Source organism: Haemaphysalis longicornis, unplaced genomic scaffold (genome assembly GCF_048455015.1).
Source record: "Haemaphysalis longicornis isolate Haplotype H1 unplaced genomic scaffold, Haemaphysalis longicornis Haplotype H1 scaffold_4, whole genome shotgun sequence".
Taxonomy (NCBI): Eukaryota; Metazoa; Arthropoda; class Arachnida; order Ixodida; family Ixodidae; genus Haemaphysalis; species Haemaphysalis longicornis.
In genome coordinates, this window is record NW_027526361.1 from 158,065,537 (window position 1) to 158,088,055 (window position 22,519).

General features: G+C 47.6%; 1 protein-coding gene across 5 annotated transcripts in view; it reads left to right on the plus strand.

Moving 5' to 3' along the window:
* The window catches only part of LOC144179460 (vacuolar protein sorting-associated protein 26C), a 71,133-nt gene that overhangs the window by 18,488 nt on the left and 30,126 nt on the right, over positions 1 to 22,519 (plus strand). For 3 of the 5 annotated variants that reach the window (XM_077707816.1, XM_077707819.1, XM_077707820.1), the window contains exons 5-6: positions 15,566 to 15,646; positions 21,438 to 21,534. In XM_077707816.1, the coding sequence (XP_077563942.1) occupies positions 15,566 to 15,646; positions 21,438 to 21,534 (178 nt within the window). The remainder of the gene's footprint in view (positions 1 to 15,565; positions 15,647 to 21,437; positions 21,535 to 22,519) is intronic. The other 2 variants (XM_077707818.1, XM_077707817.1) reach the window with 2 other exon arrangements.

The following is a 22,519-nucleotide window of genomic DNA, read 5'->3' on the forward strand; positions in this document are numbered from 1 at the left end:
GACGCATTTACTCGAGTCCCCTTCGCGGGGAGATGGGCCCAATTTGTCGTTCGCGCGCGCTCCGGTCGCTAACATCTGTGGCGTGATCGTGACGTCAACATCACGCGTTCGTGTGGTGGCGCGATTTCGGCGCTACAACACTCTCGCGAGGGGCATTGGATTGGATTCGATTGGCTTGGATTGGATTGGATTAAAGTGGATTGTGTTGCGTCATAGCCGCTCCACGTTGCGTCATAGCCGCGGCAGGGGGTTCACGGCACGTTTCACCATCGACTTCATCGACAATGTCTACGCTGGAAGAGAAGGCGGCGCGGCGGCATGCTGCGGATGCTGAGCGCAAGCGCCGCAAGCGAGCCGCTGACGCCGAACTTCGCCAGCGAGAAGCCGCAGCCATTCGTGAACGTCTTTCTGTTCCAGTTCTGTGGAATGTTCCGTCAACAAGAACTCCTTCGAAAAAATAAAAGTGGCAAACGACTGCAGTATACGTAGGTAATTACAGGACGGTTGCAACGTTGCAAAAGGAGCTAAGTAGACTACTCCCAAACATTTTTCCCGCTCGCTATCGAAAAAACCAACCCAGCGAGCGTTCCCAACTAAATGAACGTGGGGGCTGCCAGTTATTCACATGTATTTTTTTTGTTTTCTTTCGCCCTCTCTCGCTTAGTTTTTCCGTTCTGCTTTTTTAGGCTCACTGCGAGTCATTCAGACATGATTTTCACTAAGTTCTCGTTCGTATTTCATTCTCATTTTTTTTTTTTTCATGAAAGGGAGATATTCAAGATGATAATGCAAGTGAAAACAAAAAAAACGACATATTTAGAAAAAAATGGCATTTTTTCGACCCGCGTGTCTCAATTAACATCATCAGGAGCATGCCTATTTAACAAGAAACAGCCTACATACCATAACATAGCACACAACACTTGCTCACACCTAGACTTAGCTATTGTCTCAGCAGTAGAGATGGGCAGAACGGCTCAGTTCACTGAAGTGAACCAGTTCATTTGCACGGTTCCGCGGTTCATTTAGGTCTGTAACCTGTGTTAAGCATGCATAATCTAAATTGCGTAGAGGCGCAGCGATGGCGTAGAGGCGCAGCGATGGCGTAGAGGTAGAACACCCGCCTCGCGTGCAGGACCGTGGCTCGAATCCCGGTGCCGAACAATTCCCACCGGATTAAAAAAAAAAAAAAAATCCGCGTACTGATGGAATTGCACAAAGGGGCTTGGGGTGCGGCCTGACCTCGGCGACCATTGCCGGTAATGCACTCCCTCACCAGAGCAGGATTGGCCACTCTGGTGTAGTAACGGCCACAACCTCCCATGAATACGCCAATTAACCCTCGGCCCTCAGTCCCCAGCGGCTGCGAAGCAACTGACCACGGCGGCGGTCAGACCTGTGACGCAGCAGAGGGTGCTAAGAATCCCTGGATCCGGACAGGCCGCCAATGGAATCTGAACCTGGCAACGTTTAACGCGCGAACCTTATCTAGCGAAGCAAGTCTCGAGGTGTTGTTCGAGGAATTAGAGGGCATTAAATGGGATGTAATAGGGCTTAGCGAGGTTAGGAGGGCAGGCGAAGCCTTTACGGGGCTGAAAAATGGACACGTCCTATGTTACCGTGGTCTAGAGGACAGAAGAGAACTGGGAGTGGGATTTCTAGTCAATAAAAGCATAGCTGGCAACATAGATGAATACTATAGCATTAACGAAAGGGCAGCGGGTCTGGTAATTAGGCTCAATAAGAGATACAAGCTCAAGGTGGTGCAGGGCTACGCGCCCACATCCAGCCACGACGACCTAGTAGTCGAACGCCTCTATGAAGATGTGGAATCGGCAATGGCTAAAGTAAAAACACAGTATACCGTAGTTATGGGGGACTTCAATGCTAAAGTAGGCAAGAATCAGGCTGGAGACAAGGCAGTTGGGAACTACGGTCTGGGCTGTAGAAATAGCAGGGGGGACCTACTAGTTGAGTTTGCAGAACGGAATAACCTACGCATAATGAATACCTTCTTCTGTAAACGGGAAAGTCGGAAGTGGACCTGGAGGAGCCCGAATGGGGAGCACAAAAATGAAATAGACTTCATATTATGCGATAACCCTAGCGTCGTGCAGAATGTGGAAGTGCTCGGAAGGGTAAGGTGTAGTGACCACCGTGTGGTAAGATCTCGAATTAGGCTAGATTTGAGGAGGGACCGCAACAAGCTAGTACGAAAGAAGCCGATAAATGACCTAACAGTAAGACGTAAAGTAGAAGAATTCAGGATCGCGCTGCAGAACCGATATTCCGCCCTTAACGAGGAAGCCGAGCTTACGACACAGGAAGCCAGCGACAACCTTACATGCGTTATCACGGAGTGTGCAGTAGAAGTCGGGGGCACTATGGCTAGACAGGATACTGGTAAACTTTCACAGGGGACGAAAGATCTAATCAGGAAACGGCAAACCATGAGAATCTCTACCGCAGCTGACAGAATAGAAACAGCCAAGCTCTCGAAGTTAATCAATAAGCGTAAGACAGCTGACATATGGAAGTAAAATATGGAGAGGATCGAATACGCTGTAAAGAACGGAGGTAGCCTGAAAGCAGTAAAGAGACGTCTTGGCGTGGGGAAAAATTAGATGTATGCACTTAAGGATAAGCAAAGCAATGTCACCACAAATAGGGATAAAATAGTCACAGTGGCCGAAAAGTTCTATAGGGATCTGTACAGTAGCCGGGACATACAGGATAATGCCGAACGAGACAGTAGTTCAGAGGAGATAGACATCCCACCAGTAACGACCGAAGAAGTAAGGAAGGCTTTGAAAGAAATGAAAGGGGGCAAAGCACCTGGTGAGGATCAGATAACAGCAGACCTCTTGAAGGATGGCGGAGAAATTGTACTTGAAAAACTGGCAAACCTGTATACGCAATGCCTAATGACCGCAATGGTACCGGAATCTTGGAAGAACGCGAACATCATCCTAATCTATAAGAAAGGCGACATGAAGGACTTGAAAAATTACAGGCCGATCAGCTTACTGTCAGTCGTCTACAAGGTACTTACCAAGGTAATTGCTAACCGAATCTCTGCAACCCTAGATTTCAGTCAACCTAAAGAACAAGCAGGGTTCCGTAAAGGTTATTCAACAATAGACCATATTCACACGATCAGTCAGGTGATAGAGAAGTGCGCTGAGTATACTGAACCCCTATATGTAGCCTTCATAGATTATGAGAAAGCATTTGACTCGGTCGACACCTTTAGCAATCATTCAGGCATTACCGAACCAGGGGGTAGATGAGCATTATGTAAGAATACTAGAGGATATCTACAATGGGTCTACAGCTACCATCATTCTACAGTGAGCAGTTTTTGTCTGTGTGTAATGAGAACGTCGAAAATAAAATACAGTCGAACCCCGCTACAACGAACGCCGCTTCAACGAAATTTCCGCTTCAACGAAATATTTCCAATTCCCCGTCAGCCAGCCATAGAAGTCCATGCAACAAAGTCCTCGCCACAACGAACCATTTGTCAGGCTTGCTTTCGCTTCAACGAAATTTTCGATGATTTGGGCTGGGTTTGAACAATTATTTTACAATAAAATTAGCATAGCGCCAGCTATCTGTAACTTTTTATACATTCAGGACGCTTAGTTTCACCGAAAACATGCGCGGTGCGGCCCCACCGCCACAAAAAAAAAAAAAAACTCATAGGCGGACGCCATTGTTTGATGGTGATAACGATGTGGCTGGCCGTCTTTACATGAGGCGCAGGCCCGGTTCGCCAAGCCGGAGCTACAGCCAATCCGTATCCAGTTGAAATAGCACAAATGTGCTCCGCTGCTGGCGCGGCGCCGTCATGTATGCGTTGTGAGCAGCTGTCCTTGCAGTTTTCCTTCTACCATTGTTCATAGCCAAGAGCAAAAATCATGTTTGCGTGTTTGGTCTTGAAGCCAAGTCATCCTATCTTAGTCATGAGCGCACAGTTGTGTTAAATGCAAGCGCGCGCGTCTAACCTGCCAAGGTCTGTAGCTGCCACGCCGTGCGAGATGATAAGATAACGGCACTGCTCCTGCTACAAGTTAGAGGGGGGCTTCCGCAGGCCTAGCAGCTATCTGCAAGTAATCAGCTCGGTGGACACGCTTTGTTGTACAGCAATACGTTTTGCGCCTGCATTTCTTCACCCCACTCCGCAACGAGTTCTTCGCGTGCAGTGAAAGAACAGATAACCATTGGTACGTTTGTTATCCGAATAAACATGACGTTATTGCGCGTCACTCCTTTTTCTAAACATTGTATTATGCTGCCAATGATGCGGAAGCATACGGGGTTATTTTTCTGGCCTTTCCGTGGTGTGTTGCGGCAGATTTCGCCTCAACGAATTTTCGCTTCAACGAAATTTTTCGCACGTCCCGTCAATTTCGTTGTAGCGGGATTCGACTGTACGTGTTTACCAGTTACCAGTCCACAATTCTCTGATATGCGTTTCATAAGTGTCAGAGCCAGCCGGCTGTATTCGGCTGTCAAAGCGCGTCCAGTCAGTTGTAAACTGCGATGATAGTAGTTCTTAAAAAATACAACATTCATTTCATCTCAATTTGCGCTAGCACGTAGAATAGCTTTCAAAGAGGCTTTCTCTTGGTGGTGCTGCGCGCGAATACATTCGTACTCCATAATCCGTCGCCGTCGCAGCGATCATGTAAGCGTGTGACAGCACCACCTGGATTTTCCTCCAGCAGCGTCACGCGGGAGTGGGCACGGTCGTCACACTTTCCTATTCTAGCCACTGGAGTTGTGGGTCGCCAGAAAAAGTCGCTCGCCTTCCGGAAGTGGCCTCAGTGACTAGCCAATAGGAGAGCCCCTACTTTAGTATGCAACCTCCGGGTCTGGAAGAAAACGGGGGGAGATTTGGCGTGCGCGCAAAATCCGCGCAGACGGTGTTTGCGATGGAGCGGCAAAGAAAGCTTTGCATGGTAAACCTTGTGTACATGCTGAAGCAGAAGCAAGAAGGCACCCGCACACACTGGGTGAGACTCATGTGGCAAAAACGACGTCAAGACAGTGAATTCTTCACGGCGTACATGTTGGAGCCGAGAGACGAGGCGCAGAAGGAAAAGTGCACGCTATCGCTTACCCAAACCAGTTTTAGAGATGCAATGAAGTGCAAAAAAGCAAAGTAGAAAGGCGTAATACTTTTCACTCATGTTTTTTATGACAAATGAACAAAAAAAATGTTCGTAAGCAACCAGCGTGCCAAGCGTGTTACTATGCACAGTGCGGTAACATTGAAATCGCCGTCCTCAGTCGCTCGAGCCGTCGCTGTCATGTGGTTGCCTCGGCGAGCGACTTTGGATCAGCAACTGCGGATCCTAGTCGCGTCGCTCGTCGTGTTGCCGGAAAAAACGCTTAGCATATACAATGATACAACACCTACACCCAGACATTCTTGTAACACTCCTTCACCTTTACAACAAGATATGGCTCTCGGGGCACATTCTGTGGGAGGCTATAGTAATTGCTTTTCTGAAGGAGGGGAAGGACCCATCCTCTCCCGCCAATTATCGCCCTATCGCCCCGACAAGCTGCCTGTGCAAGCTCCTCGAGAAGATGATTAACAGAAGATTTGTGTTCTTTTTGGAGTACAACGGACTTCTTGAGAGCTGCCAGGCAGGCTTCAGGGCGGGGCGATCTACAAATATTCAACTCTTTGCCTTAGAATCCTACATCAAAGATGCATTTATTCAAAGCAGTATTGCATGACAGTATTTTTCGATATTGAAAAAACGTATGATACCGCGTGGCGCTATGGAATTCTTAGGTCTTTTGGTTTGTCAGGCAACATGTTAAATACGCTTGCAAGCTACATCTCGGAAAGAACTTTTTGTGTGAGAGTGGGCAATACACATTCCCGAGTTCACGTCCAGGAAAACGGTGTGCCTCAAGGGGGTGTTTTGAGCTGCACACCGTTTATTATAAAAATTAACTCTCTTGGGAAAGGATTGCCACCAACCATTTCTTACTCTGTATATGTAGGTAGGGTTGCCACCTGGCCGGTTTTTGACCGCCCGACCGGTTTTTTAGACAGCGGGCCGGTTGCCGGTCCATACATAAAAACCGGCCGTCATTTGCCCGTTTTTTGGCCATCGGGCCACGATAATGATCGTTTTGGCCTTTCAGCGTCTACGACGATAAATATGTGCCGACAAGCTGTGCAAGGGCACGTGAGCAAAGAAAATACGTCATGTGTTTGCAGAAAATCACGTTCACATTTCCTTTTTATATCTCTTAGTCAATTTCTGCACAAATATTATGCTGACTTCTCACTAGGAAAATGCTACAGCAACCGGAATTGCATGGCAAACAAAAAAAAAAACGAAAAATACGTGGCGTGTTTGCCATTGCAAATTCAACCTTCTATATACGGCCCCTCCTTCCCCCTCCCCCTCGGGAGGGCCGGTTTTCTTTTGGAGGAAAGGTAGCAACCCTATATTCTTCAAATCCTGTAATCTGTCCGCTTGTGAGAGGCAAGTCCAGCTTGGTGTCAACAAACTCGCTGACTGGGCAGACAGGAATGGATTTAAGCTTAGGTAATCCAGAAAAGTGAACTTGTGGGTTATTTTCAAGGAGGCGAGGAATCCGTGCTGATCCTGATATTAAGCTTAAAGGTGTCTCAATCCCTCTCAAAAAGGAACACATTTTTAGGCGTGGTACTTGATGAAAAACTGATATTCATTCCCCATATAAAACACCTGAAACAGAAATGCCTCACAACCATGAATATCCTGAAGGTCCTCTCGCATTGCTCCTACGGAGCGGACGAACAAATACTCCTTCGCATTTTTAGCAGCCTTGTTGGTTCACGGTTGGACATTGGGAGTGTCGTGTATGGGCCGCCTGTAAAACTGCTCTGAAAATGTTGGACCCAGTGCTGCACTTGAGGCTCCGTCTTGCATCTGGAGCGTTCCGATGAGTCACATTGAAAGCCTACATGCAGAGTGTGATAGATAGAGCCTTGAACACCAGCGTTCTTACACTTCCTTGCTGTATGCTATTAAGGCAACTTCTATAAAAAATCACCCATGTAGCTTGATCATACACAACATCTCATCCGATCCGTTGTTCGCAGCACGGCCGTCGATACCCGCTCCTTTCTCTATTCGAGTGAGAGCCCTTGCTGAGGAACTAGGGATTTCATTTGAGGAGAGCATGAAGTCTTCTATTGCTGACCTCGTTTCACCTTGGGAGAGGTCAGCAATTTCATGTGATATTTCTTTTATACATATCGACAAACAAAATTCGCCCAGAGAACTTATACTACAGCACTTCCTACAGTTACAACACAAGTGCCCCCACACCGCCTTCTACACCGATGCTTCCAAGTCTTCTTCGGCCGTCGCATGAGCTGCACGTGGCCCCAACTTTTCCAGTACGAAGACATTACACAGAAATAGCAGCATTTTTACGGCAGGAGCACATGGTATCTTATTAGCAGTACAACACATTACACAAACCAGAACAGAGCACTCCATTATCTTTACAGACTCTCTAAGTGTGGTGACAGCCTTACATTGCTTCAGACCTACAAAAAACATCTTCCTCCAAGCATCTAATCAAAGCTCTAACCTTTGCTGATCACTCAAAACTAAAAATAATTGTTTGCTGGGTTCCAGGTCACAGTGGCATTCTGGGGAATGAAATTGCCGACCAGAGTGCCGCTGTGGCTGCCCTCCGCAGTAGCATAGATGGACCGTGTGTTGCCTACCTCGACCTGAAGCCACTGGTACGGACAGCCTTGCGCAAATCTTGGCAGGAAACATGGGACACACTAACAGAGAACAAACTCTACACATAACAGACAAACAAGACATATACACGGAAGTAGCCTTAGCCAGGCTAGGGATAGGCCACACTTATGTAACACATTCACACTTGCTCACTGGGTCTTCGAGAGGGCCTATCCGTGGTTCACACACTAATCACATGCAAGGCACTCCACACCACACAAGCACTTTCCAGTATTCTACGGACGGCAAATCCCACTCCACCCATCGCACTTCTTAGGCGATGAACCAATGTTTTCTGACAAACGTGTTTTTAAGTGTTTATCAGGAGTTAAATTTCTGAATCTCATATCGTATCATGCATAATCACAACCTGGCCCTCTACACCAGCCGTCTCCATTGTCTTTATTTGTGTTTACCTCTGTTGCTATTCAATTTTAGTATTCACTTTTAATCTATGGTATCTAACCTATGGTAGCTAATCTATGGTAGCTATGGTTTTTGGCGCTCTTTGCCCTAGTTGGCCTTGCACCATTAAAATGCAACCATCATCATCATCAAGCCGGATAATGACCTACATTCCGCCATAGAAGTGCTTGCGTATTTTTTAAATCGGATTGAATCTAATTTACAGTAAATTTAAAATAAAAATTATTCGAAGTAAATTTGTAACGTGTGAAATCTTAATAATGGTGGCATTAACAGAAGTCTGCCCCTGCATGTCGTATCTGCGTGTCGTAATTAACAGCTGGACAACCAGTGTTCAGAAGTTGGAGAGGAAGGGGCAGGTGATGGGTTGAGAAAGCGTGGAACATACGTATGGTACTGTGTGGAGCCGTGACAGGGGAACGTTTCCTGAAGCGTCCCCCCTCGTGCCCCTGCCGTGGTGGTTGTGGCACTACTCGCAACTTCTCTGGACCGATACTAGGAGGTGCAGCTGTTTGGGCAATTCCAATAGATTTGAAGCAGCCCCAGTGATCATCCGCGTTTTACGTGCGTTCTGTGTCAAGTAACGAGCTGCTTTAGACTAGGTATTTAGATGTATTGCTCAGGAGTGCAGTGCAATATAACCCGTCGCGGTGGCTCAGTGGCTAAGGTGTTGCGCTGCTGAGCACGAGGTCGCGGGTTCGATTCCCGGCCGCGGTGGCCGCTTTTCAGATGGAGGCGAAAAGCAAAAACGCCCGTGTGTACGAGTTTTCGGTGCACGTTAAAGATCCCCATGTGGTCAAAATTAATCCGGAGCCCTCCACTACGGCACACCTCATCGCCTGCGTTGCGTCGGCGCGTTAAACCCTACAATCAATCAATGCAGTGCACTATACAGTAGTTTGGTGTGCAGTGCGCATAATGCAGTGCAGTTCCAAAAGAGAAGAAAAGAAGCTCGGGGCTACACCCCCGCGCAACACAAGCACAGATACTGAAATACTTCAGCGTGCGAGCTGACTGGTTAGCATTCGCACCGGTTTTGAGCCAGTAAGTTTAGTTTACCAATGGTGAGAACGTAGAGGGCACTTTTAAAATCACTGTTTTTAAGAACTAGTTGGCTTCTGTCGGCTTTTGCAGTACATGTATAGCAACTAAATTAGTATTCACCTGGATTAATGTGTCGATGTGAGATAGTTGGTGAGCCATCGTGTGAATTTGGTTAAACGCCGAGCACAGCTTCGTGGTTTTCCCAGGACGGAGGTGCCCCAACAACTATGCTTTATTTATTCGCAGTGACGGTGAATAAAGCTCTGGAAATACAAGTCACATGGCTACAGAAAAAGAAGAAAAAATAAAAGAAACATGTAAAGGCGTGACAGCAGTGGCGCACTCTAATCTTCAAGATAGTCAATCTCGCAAGTGAACACATCAATGGAAGGCTTGCTAACGCATCTCTCCCCTGTCTTTTTAATAACATAGGCCTTTTTAACTCAAACTCGCATACCTTTAAAATCGGCCCAGTCGAAATTTTCCGCGGCACCGAACCATTTCCTATGTGTCCCATGTGTTTGTATTTTTGGGCCAATCTGCGAATATCTCGAAATCTTGACTGAGAGTGTAACGAAAATTTTGCCGCCGCAGACTGTTGCACAAGAGGCGATAAAGTTTACCAAACTCTGCCAAGAGGTGATTAAGCTTACTGATAACGGTGCCACCGAAAGCGACGAGACCTTTCAGGGTGAGCAGAATGTGCCCGTGAGATGCCAAAATCGTTGAAAAGTGGCCACAAAAGGAGGGGATGACGAACCTTTTCGAGAGGTGCCGACATCTGCCAAGACGAGGAATTGGCTGCGCTTGCCGCGAAATAAGGTTGAGTGCATGCAATGCAGCTAGAGGACTCCTTACTAGACCAGCATGACGCAGTTCTTTTCTGCTGCATAAAATTGCAGTGCCACAAAACCCAGCCGGTGAACATCTCTTTCAAACCCTCATGACAAGGCCGGTTGCTGGAGCATGGCGCAACAGCGAAAAGAGGCACAGGAAGCAACTTGGCGCTACATTGCAAGACCCGATGCACCACCAAAGCCTGTGCGCAAATGTTTGACAGCAAATAGCGTGAAAGGGAAATTTCTAAGGCCTACGTTATCAAGAAGACACAGGGGAGAGATGCGTTAGCAAGCCTTCCATTGATGTTTGCGTGTCAAATTGACTATCTTGACGATTAGATAGCGCCGCTGCTGTCACGCCTTTACATGTTTTTCTTTTTTTTTTCTGTAGCCTTGTGACTTTTATTTTCAGAGCTTTATACTCCCTGTCACTGCAAAATAAAGCGCACTTGTTAGTGCGCCTCTGTCCTGGCAGAGCCCTTTTTTCCTGAAGTTGTGCTTGGCGCTTAAACCTAATTCAGTATTCACCAATTTATGGTACGTAGTCCCACTTGTGGTACGCATTGCGCAAAAGGTAGCGTTTCTGTATGGGCCAGATGTCTATATGCGGTCTCTCCATTTTGTTTTCCTGCCCTGCAAACCAATCCTTGAGGTATCTTTGCCACACGACAGCATCATTCCGTCAGGTACTGGTTACCCAGGAACAAGTCTATCATGCTGTACGTAGTAGGCCCACAACGGAAGTGAAGCTGCGCCAAAACATGCCCAAAACAAACCGCCGCCGAAGCAGACGACAAATTCAGCCGGGATGTGCCTGCCGTCACGCCCAGCGGGGTGGGCAGGCTTCAGCACGCGGGAAACACTACGAAAAAGCCCATTCCCTGCGCCATCTACACAGTGCTCCGTGAGTTGGGCACATTAAAGGGACCCTGCAACACTCTTTGAGAAGTGCAAGTAAACCGGCGCGACGCTTAGCTTGCACTACCAGAAATACCTGAGCCAAATGTTGCACGTGCTCGTGAAGCAGTTAGCGCGCAAATCGCTGTGAAAGACGCGGAAAAACCAACCGTGCTCTTTTCAGTTCTAATTATGTACTCCTCGCATGGCCTAAACGACGTCATTGAGGCCATGGCTGTCCGATCGGCTATCACTGGTTAACTTCGTGGCTAATTTCTAGCATTTCCTGTGACGATCCGCCATCGTCAGCGCTGTGTACCAACCTCTTCTATGCCTGAACCTGTAGGCACAGTTTTGCCGTTTCTTTTGTGTTGAGTGCGCGTGGAGTTTGAGTGATGAGCTCGATACTTCCCTTTCAACCAGACCACTTGACAACAAACGTTTATTGCTTCAAAAACGCCCTACCAGCCCGAGCGCGCGCTTGCAAGCAGGCACCCATGCCTGCTTTTTTGTAGCACCAGACCGGAAATAGACCCCTCCACGTTGTGGAGAAAAGGAGAAAACTCCCCAGCCTGTGATATATCGAAGGCCGCGGAAGAGAACGCCATGAGCTGCTCCCCTCTCCGGGAGAGAGCGCGCAGCTTTCGTCGCGTTGTCTGCGGTCGAGTTGAGAGGGAACAATTATGCGCGATTTCTCATCGCACGTAGTTTCGGTGATAGTGAACGGATTTTCATAATTCTTGCAGGAGGAAATTGCTGGGCCAATAGACTTTACCCCAAAATACATTCCTAGTAGTTGATGGTAAGAGCTGCAGGGCCCCTTTATGGGCCCGTCTGAGATGGCCAAATCGGCGCTCCTGTTTTATCTTGCTCCAAGGTTTTAACGATGCCGGGCTTCCATATCTTCACTTTGCGTGTATGGCCCCCCCCCTTGGTGCAGTGGGTTCTGTAAAATCGACAGTTAAGCTAGTTGGTGTTGATACATGTTAAGTAGTGCTTGAAACAGGACGACAGCAGAGAAGACACACACTAACTGGCAACTGTTTTTATTATGGTTCTGTCTTCCGAACTGTGTGGGTGGGTTGCCTAAGGAGCTGTGGGAAAGAATACGGGGTGGTGCCTCGAATCATAGTTTCATACTACCGTCGAACACGGATATATCGAATTATTGTCTATATCGAACAGTATGAACATCCCCTTGGAAATTCCATGCAAAATTATAGCGCTGTTGTACGCGTGTATCAAACTCTCGGTCACGCGCACATTCGATACATCGAACGCTGCGCCCCAAGTGCCCCTGCAAGTGCGCTTCCCCTGACACTGTGGATGCTATGATGATGGTGACTTCTCGCGGGCGCTGCCGCGTTCGGGTACTGGCATTTTTCTGCTTGCTTGAGTGGCTATCAATGGTGGATCGTGCAGGGGGACCAATGTGGCGTGTTGCGTGTTTTTGTCCACTGCCCGCATTTCGGAGCCATGGCAACGGGAAAACGGAAGAGTTTGGATTTAAAACAGTCTTGTGAACTTATGGGGTAGAAGAAGAACCAAGCGAATCTTGCACGTTTTTTAATGTTAAATAAAGTGGGGTGATCGTTGTGCTGTGGCCTGAGGAACCAGTTGTCGCGACTTTGAAAAGCTCTCAGTGATGTGCGGAGTTCAGACACGCTTCAGATAGGCATATTTCATATTTCGAATTACCGATATATCGAACTATTTTGTGATCCCCTTGGAGTTCGATATGGCCTTGTTCGACTGTAATAAAAGTGAGAGTGGCTCCAGTGAGTTGGCAAGCTTCATTTCAATGAGTCTGTGGTCCATTGCCACTTGGCATGGCTCGCCAGCAAGCTGATAAAGTTGCTGCCTGTGGCTGCCAAAACCGTAATCGTTGTTCACAAAAGGCTAAAGTTATTTTGTTTGCATAAAAGTATGGCTCTCCTTCATCGGAAATGTCTTAAAAGCCTCATGCCGCCTGAAAAACAGGGGAATATTGGCCCTGTTGGTCCCTGCATAGTCAGGTGCCACAAGAAGGCATGCTGCAAGCCAGGCCAAGTAAGACAGGAAAGCTGGCATGCGACTGTGGCGACACACCTGCCCTTAGTACTCCGTGGCCTCAAGTGTCAACTTCTGGCTCGAGGAAACTGCGACACGTTGCCTCCTTCACTGCAAGTTTTGAAGCAGAATAGGCTCAACATTTGTGCGCACACACCTCATTTAAGGGGGGACGTGGCTTTCAAAATCAACTTTTTTATTTCTTTGTGGATTTTCATGAAAATTGGCACAGCAACTGGAAATGCTTCTGTGATAACACCATAAAAATTTGAAGTTAATATTTTGATAACTTTTTTATGTATGAAATTTTCTTTCTGTTCCGCTTGTACCGAGCTTGAGCGGCTTATAAAACACGATAGAAAACTTGTTCGAAGTGCTTTGCATTCCCAAATGAATGGACGAGGTCGTGACAGTTTTAGAATTTTTTTTTTACAACACAATGTTTTTTAGTTTTCATTTTTTTAGAGGTTAATGTGCAACAGGCATGTCAACTGTGAACGATTATTTGAATAAAAAAATCACAAAAAACAAATCTGGAAAACTAAAAGTGTCACGACCTGAACAGTTCATCAAGGAATGTAATGCAAGAAACGGAATCAAAATAGACCCAGCGGTCACGAAGAAATCCCTGGGACAAGCGACACAGGTGGCAAAAAAAACTGTTTTGAGAAAACGGCTTCCGAAGTTGCAACATAGGTTTCACATATCAAAAGTCGTCACGGTTGTAGCCTTTCATGTCTTTTTGAACATGGGGCTTCTGGAAGGCCTTGCCTTGAAATTGGAGTGCCTTTTCAGCCTTTCTCTTTCCAGAAAACATCATTTTCAGCTCCTCCGTGAAGAGTACATACCCCCCTTTGCAAACCAAACGGAGGGGAGGTGGGTTTCAATGGGCTTTCAATGCAAAGTAGGTTAGTTGGTTGGCTGTATCGCACTGGACAACCTCCTTTTGCAGTGTTGTCCCCATGGCAACAAGTTAAGCATTTTTTTAACTTAAATTTGAACATTTTTGGCTTTTTTTTCATGTTGTTCTTGCCTGGCACAGCAACTTAGTACTCATAGTGCAGGTGTTCATTGCCAAAAGTTTGCATACCACAAGGTTGAAAATGAGGTACTTTGAAGCTTGGTAGAGTATTCTGCATAACTCCCAACTTCAATGCAAGAGCATATTTTTTTTACTACTTTTGACATTCAAGGCATCCAATATTTCTCGCAGCACAGCTAGTATGCCCTGAGCAATGGTATCAATAATTTCCCTAAAAAAATCACTGTTAAATGCTGCCACAGTAACGTACATTTTTAACGCAGAGAGCATATTTTTATTCCTATATTACTAACTCAAAACCTGTTTGCATGAAAATTACAAGTGCACGGGAAACGTTGCGCAAGAAAGGCGATATGGCTCGCGCGCATCGCAGCGCACGCTTACCGCGACATATCGAGCTTTGATTATACCTGATATGGCTGGTCAGGTCGCTTTTAAGATTAAAACTAACGTCGCAGGCATTAATTACAACTACTGGCGTTCAATCGTAACCGGTTGCCCAGTCATGTGATGCTCCAATGCGCGTCGGCTATGCCGTGCGCGCCGCAGCGTTTGACGCGTCGACCGTTTCTTTCTCAAGGCTAGCGAGCCCACAGTCAAAACACAGCAATAACTAAGCGTGTAAACATCGCAAATCCGACTAAAAGTTCACTTCACGAACCGCTATCGCAAGCGCGCACACCGCGTCACCCTCCGGGGTCTGGCGACGGTAGAGTCACGCGCACCACGAAACGTTCGATGACCTCCGCCTTTCGAGCCCCACAACTTCCCGTAATCTGGCTCGTTATCTCTGGCATTCCCATCGCGATAACGTCCGTGTTGAATACCACAGATTGAACAGAAACTCGGCCGAGCGAAGCGGCGAAAATGAACTCAATCCGCTCGCTACGCAGCTCAGGCGGCCGCCATCTTGCGTTGCGCCCGCGACATCCAATCAGGAGGGTCGCTGTTCTGTGCCCCGACCGGAGGACCAATAGCGCTTCAGCATCTATTTCTAGCTTCGTTTGTGCGTCGTTTCTTTTCTGCCGTTTGTGCGTTTGTGAATGAACGAAGATAAAAGAGACGAGCGGAACGGGAAAGACGATCGCTCGGCCGATCTAACCATATCAAAATGGCCGCGCCCGGTGGCACCGTTGCGGAGATAGAGCGCTCCGAAAATTGCCGTTTTTTCGCCCTTTTGCGCTGATAGTTTGTCACCGCGCCTGACAAAAGTATTTTTTTATGCCACTTTGCGACGCTTTTCAGCGTAAAAACTTTGCAGACGCACAGAATAGGAAACATAGAAGCCGAATATGTGGGTTTCAAAAAAACGATGTTTTGGTCATTTTTCCGAAGTTGAAAGCCGCGTCCCCCCTTAAGTGGAGCTTGAAATGTTGCTTCCTTGTGCTCAACTTGTTGATGTTCTAAACTGCCTGGTGACGTAATAAAAAATAATCGGTGGAAAGTGTGGTCGATGAGAGAGCCAATGCAGAGCCTCTGCTCCCTTTGCGCAGCACTCGCGGGTTCCCCGGTTCCTGATCAAGGGGCGCATTGACAGCACCTGCTGCTGCATCACCAAGCCCTTCACGGGAGTGGTGAGCACACTACGCGGTTGCCAACAGCCGGCCATGTGGTGTCTGTTGTACCATGTCAGTTAGGTGCTGCTCTGCCAACGGCAAGTTCAGTAGAGCGCGGTGCTAATGCCAGGTTTGCAGGTGGCACTGGTCCATCCTTCCTGCACTGTGCATGGCAACAGCTGTGAGCACAACAATGACCAAGCTGCTCTTTGCTGCTAAAGCAAGTTTTGCAATGCTTGAGAAACTTGTGCGAAGATCCAGTTCCATGGCAAAGTTTTGCTACTCGCATATATATATACAGTTAAACCTCGATATAACGAAGTCGTACTTGGGGCCGCAAATTTCTTTAAATCAAGAATTTCATTAAAATCGAGGTTTCGATTCTACAGTTCATTTAACCAGTTATTGGGGCTTCAAATCCTTGCCCATTGCCCAGAAACAACTGCTATGTACAGTCGAACACGGATATATCGAACTCGTAAATTATCCCCTTGAAAATTCTCTGTAAAAGTATAGGAATTCGTACGTCTTTATCGAACCGTATTTTTCCCTACATTGGGTATATCGAACACCGCGCGAGCTGGAAGGTGCTCTTCGGCGGTCGCTGCACCCCCGATTAAGGTTGAGGAGGATGTAAGGAATGCGCGGTCATGGCGAAGACTGGCTCGCGGAACTAATCCCTCCTACCCGAACGAATTTGCGGTGCCCAGTCGGGCCCCGCTACCGGCCGCCGTAGCGTTAGCGGACGGAGCCCGGTATGCTAAATCTTTCTAGGCACACAAGCCCGAACGCTGGAAAAATGTGGCAGTGCGAGGTAGGGATGCCCCGACGGTGGGCGATACATATGATGACAGGCGCTTGGAACGGCATGAAGAAGGGCACCGTGGCCAACTACTTCCGGAAAGCAGGCTTTGTGACTGCCGAACTTTCCGAAGCTTGCGAAGATGGCGACGACGACGACGAGTGCATGGGCGACCCGTTTCGTGAGTTGTCGTCCATTTTCCCGGCTGCTGTTCCAGCCGGAGTGTCTGCCGACGACTTCGTGAACGCTGACAACAATGTTCAGGCTGTTGCGAGCCTCGGTGACGAGGATATCATGGCTGCGGTCGCAGGAGCCCAGGCCGATAGCTCGATAGGCGAAGATCGTCCGGACGAGGAGGCGGCTACACAATCGTACTCCGCGGGTGAAGTGGCCGCTGCGTTCAGCTTGATTAGCCGTTGTTGCGACGACATGGAAGGAACTGGGCTTTCGCGCCTGGACAGGCTCGAGAAGATCGAGATCAGCGTCTTTAATTTCATTTCCGGGACGAAGAAGCAGGCCAAGATCAGCGATTTTTTTTCACGGAAATAAAGCGTCCTGTTGCGTCGTGAGTGCAGAATTAGTTGTCATTCATGAATGCGCCGATCGGTAAGTGATCGTCCGCCATAGGTGATGTCTCAGACCCCATATTTTTTATATCGAATTTTTCATATATCGAACTATTTCGCGATCCCCTTGGAGTTCGATATATCCATGTTCGACTGTAGTTACCTCTCCACTTAAAGCGAAATTTGTACTAAAACTGGCCACGAAAATTGTGTGAATTAAGAGTTTCGGTGCTTTTTCTGAAACGCCTCATTAAATATGATAACAGAATAGGTTTTCACTTTTTCTTTTTTTCATTTCGGTCACTACTAAATGCCGCTGTTAGTCAATTGAACCCACGTCCATGTCCCGTGAACTTAACCCCGGCGAGGTGCTTGTTCGAAGTTACGCCTCTTTTCGTTAATTCAGTGGTAGGCTTATACCTCTGTTACACGGCAGATCTAATGACATTTACAGCAAATGTCATTCGCTCTAAATGTCATTAGTTCGGCGCTACACGAGAATACCGAATGACATTCAAGGCGAATGACATTAACCGGCTAACTGAGGTCCCGGACCTCAGTTACACCTCAGTTGGCGGCGGAATGAGTAGCCTCGACAGCAGTAGCGCGTCCCTAGACAGGAAAATTCAGTAACAAACCAAAGAATACTGTTTCTAAAAACTGTCAGTAAACTTATATTTTCTTTTTTGTATTGTTGTTCTAATAAAGAAAGACCAGCAAGTACTAACAAAAAAGAAAATCTCGTTCCCAGTGCGCGCGCTACCCTAATCCGGATTTTTTGCAGACTTGTCTGAGCTTGTGATGTCTACTGATGTCACCTAAATCGGCGGTTTTCTTGTTTTTATTTTAAAAAATATTCCTTTGTTACGTTTTAAAAAAATATATTACGTGTGAAAACATTCTATATGCGCTTGAAATGTAATTTTGCGGTTTTGCGAGATCGCTAATCGTCACCGCTATCACAATCAAATGACATTTGTTCCGCCGTGTAGACCCGCACGGCCGAGCCGAATGTCATTTACAGCTAATGTCATTCAGTTTGAATGACATTAGATTTGCCGTGTGACAGGGGTATTAGGCGCGGTGTTGAGGGGTGCGGTGGGCCAACAGCGGAAGGCTGCTATGCAACTTTCGAAATACTTTTTTCATGTACAAAGGCTCTGCAGTATGGGCGCGTGATGCAACCGACACTCGAGATAAAACCATGATTGCGAGTTGAGCGGAGTACACGCGGACCGCTTCACTGTGTGGAGCAGCGCTTACGTGATCCGGAAAGCGGAAAGCTTACATTAAAAATCTTCCGGCCAAATTTGATTAAGCAATTACTTTTATGCCCACTGAGCCCTTACGAAGCTGATTTCTCCGCACCGCAGCTGTCTAATGAACGCTGGTGAAACGAAGATGACCACGTTCAAAGAGAGCAATTTATTGCCACCTGAGTGCACAAATCTTGTTCATTGTGCAATTTGTGTCCTTAGATACTTCTGACGGTCATAAAACAAAAATATACAGAACAAGAAAAGGCACACTACCAGTCATTTTTTTTTCGTGGTGAGGAAAATGAATATGAGGCTTTTTCAGGTTGTTTTGTGCACTCTGCAGATCCTAAGGAACCACCTAGGCTATTTTAAAAGTTTCAGGAAAAATTTTTACTATAAAAGAAAGTGTGCACAAAAAAGCCATTTTTCTGCAAGTCATGCTGCATAACATTTTATCCGGAGCAGCTATTCGAAATCTGATTGCATATATGACCAGATGAGCTCAATCTCTACAAGATGTGAAAATTTCAGCCTCCTAACTTCATTATTAAAAAAAAGCTTGTTTCGAGGAGCGTGTCCCCTTAATTAAGCATCGCCCAGTTTGTCCTTATATAAGTGTAAGTGTGCCCACACGTCATCGGTATCAAATAAACAACACACTTGTGGGCACTTTTATGTAGGACAAACAGGGCAATGTGTAAACATACGTCTGCAAGAACACAAGAACGGTGAAAAAATCAAGGCCCTGCTCCCAACTATGAGAACACTGCACCACGCATGGGTGTTTGCCCATCTTCTGCTACACCACAGTTTTGTCACGGCATCGAGATAAAACCACTCGAGAGCTGATAGAAGCATTTCACATTAAAGGGACACTGAAGTGATTTGTAAACAATGCGGGATTACGAGCGCAAACTGTAGTCCGGAGTCCCTGGGCCCTGTTTCGACCACTCTGTGCGCGTTTACGCGAATTTATTTAGTAGAAAACTCAATTCGAAAATGCTGTCCTCCTCTCTTTACGCTCGCCCATTTTCTGTGGCGTTTTCGTGTGACGTCAGCAGGAGAGGAGCTGACAATTGGCTGCGCTACTGCACAGCTCGCCGACCTTCCGCGACCGAGTCAGTCGGCCCACCGTTTAGTCCGCCGGCCGCTGACGGGTCGTCGCAATTCGTTCGCTTAGTTGAAACGAAGCCAGGACACGTTTGTGAATGGAAGAATGCGCCTTTCTTTACTTCGTTAGTTTGTACACTGTATCTAGCTCCAAGTCAAGGTCGCTTCACACAAGCGCTGCACAAGCGCACATGCGACGCTTCGCTGACTGGTACGCCAGTAGGAAAATATAAGGCCTCTTGAAGGGGGAGAAGAGTGTGTGAAGTCAATATAGGTACTAAGGAAATAAAATCAACTGATATTTTTACCGTACAGCGTAAAACTAGGGTGCGGGAAGCACTTTTTTGCGCTGGGCGAACAAGCAGAGCGGTCAGGAGCACGACTACGCATCTGCGAACGATTTCCCGTCTACGAAATGCAATTGCTAGACGTGAGCTATTGTGGAAACTCGGGGGACGCTTACTGCACGAGCGCAATACAACAAATAGTCAGCTAAGCTGCTTGACATACTAACACTAAATAAAAGTGTAAACTGGTTATACATTATATACCTAATATTTTCCATTGCCGCCAGCGGCCCTTTGTGGCCTAGTCGTCTGGTGCGCTAGGTATGTCACCGCAAGTGTTTTGCCAGTCACGAGTTCGAATCGCCGCGGGTACATGTTTTTTTTTTATGAGTTCACTTTTTCGTTTTCCGCCGATGTTTTCTATACATAGTTCACCTTTTTTTGGGCCGCAACGTTCATTGCTCCACGAACTAGTCCACAGACCTCGCGCAGGCTGGCACTGCCGCGCTAGCGAGTTCTCGTTGGCGTGCTGTTGCCATAAGCACCGACTGCTTGCGCGCAGTGGGCACAGGCCAGAATCAACAGACCTTTGGCCTGGTGCGAACACGCTTTTTACGATACAGGCATGAGCGAGGCAAGCTCCAAATATGGGGGAAAAGCGCATGCATTTGAGCGTCTGCGGGGACGCGGAGGGCGTTCATGCACTGCGTAGGCCTCAGATAGTGAATGCTACGATTCCAAGCCGTCCTGGGAGGCTTATCTTATGCATTTTACAGCCGACAACATGGCAGAAGCGCGGTACTACGATAACTGGGATATTGAGAATGCCCATCCAATGACGCCATCGAATGTCAAACATGTTGTTTTACAGACCGAAACCGAAATCGAAACTTTTTTGATTGCTAACCTTGGGCATCGTCCAATCACGGCGCCCCCTCCTCCCAACGTCACAGCTTAGTTTGTGCGGCCGCCGCAAACCGCGCATGATAGTTTTTCTTCTTTCGCGCTTTGTAAAATAATTACCGATTTGTCAACCGGATAAACGATGAAAAGTGGGCTAATTTGAGCCAGTCTACACAGTGCAAGCAAAAATGGGAGCTTGACAAATTCACTTCAGTGTCCCTTTAAAAGGTCTGGAGATCGATGTGTTAGTGCCCCGTCAATTTTTATAACTGACGAAGAATATTTTTATCTGTGCAACTCATTCCAATCGTAGCGCTTTCTTGATATGTTATGGTTTTGCTGTTTTAATGCCCTTACCCTTCGATTGTCGCGTGTACACCCGTATGTATGTAATCCCTGTAAAAGTGACTTTCATGGTTTTATCTTGGGGGAGATGAACTCACCACGTGAGCTGTTGAAAGTATATATTCGTGTTTCTTTTCAATAAACAAATTTGCGAGTTAGCGCCGTGTCGTCTCTGTCTGTTCTACTTTTGTCCCTGTTGTGTGAGCGCTTCCACCTTCAAGGTGGGGCGTTAGGGGGGTGTTGGGGTGGTGTGTATAAATCCCCGAGACTTGCCAGTGTGGTTCAGTGGCGAAGGCAGTGTTGCAGCTGCGAATGATCTTGCGCAGTGCTGTATTTACTGTCCATTTGTCGGAAATCATTTCAGTCCATACTGAGGAAGTTCAATTGGTTGAATCTAGGTAGCTGGCATCCTGCGGTGCGTGTGACAATCAGTGCTGTGGGGCCATAGCGAGAGACGTTTTTCCCACAGCCTATTTGGAGAGAGGGGCTTGCTTTTCAGCAGCCTGCTGAGCATGGCGGCCCTTTCCTTCCCCACAGCTGCGTGTGGAGAGCTGCGACTCGCCCATCCGGTCCATCGAGCTGCAGCTGGTGCGGGTGGAGACGTGCGGCTGTGCCGAGGGCTACGCCCGCGACGGTACGTGTCCCTCAGGGAGGAGGGCGCTCCCGAGAGAGGACGGTGCGAGCCGGGCTGGGTGACAGCGTTGGCATTGGGCGGAGTATCGTCGGGCAGGGTGTACAGGTTTATTTGCACTGCTCAAAGAGTGTTGCAGGGTCCTTTTAACCTTGTGGTAGTGTGGGCGTCCTTGTAGCTTCTGTCATGTGTGCATGCACATGTCAGGCTCCCTGTCCGCAGTGAGTCAGTAAATCATGTAAATCGAAGAGGGCCGCATTCGTAATTAATGGCTCAACTAATTCCACCACACGTTAGCTTGTTGAGAGTGACTGAACCAGCGCCATTTAGACATTATGTTCAGTGGCGTAGCCAGGGGGGAGGGGGGGGGGCTGAACGGGCTGCAGCCGAGCTGCCTGTTATGCCTGGTACGTCGCCTGTGAACAAAGGCACATATCCTTCGGACGTGCCACTATTAAAAATATTCATGACTCAATGCCTGTCCTAACACTGCATTGGTTCTTACACAAAACGAAGCGCCCGGGCCAGGATAATTGTGTCGGAGGGGTGCAGCTCCAAAAGCGATGGCAGCCCTCGCATGGGACGCCAAACGCGTGCGTTGTGTCCCTTTGCGTGTGGCATGTTGCCACAGTACAGAGAAAAATTGGCTGGCTGGGTCGTTCTCAGCACAGGAGATTGACTTGTCACGGTATGAGCGGGGAAGCAAGGAGTGGTCCGCACTAACTGGCGGCGTAACAAAAGGGAGACCGCCGGCCATTGATGGGTGAAGAATGGTACGATGAAGGGCCGAAAGGGAAAAGACGATCCTTGTATGTGTGAGCAGTGAGCAGTGGCAGACAGTCCATACTCCTGTAAGTTAACTGAAGAAAGCGATGGGTCTGCGAGACGTGGGCTTTAGCTGGATGGATGTTGTGGGTGGGCAGCGAAGTATGCCCATCTCTCGCACTTCACCTCTTCCTTCTTTTTCACGTTTCTGTGGAGCCCGGGA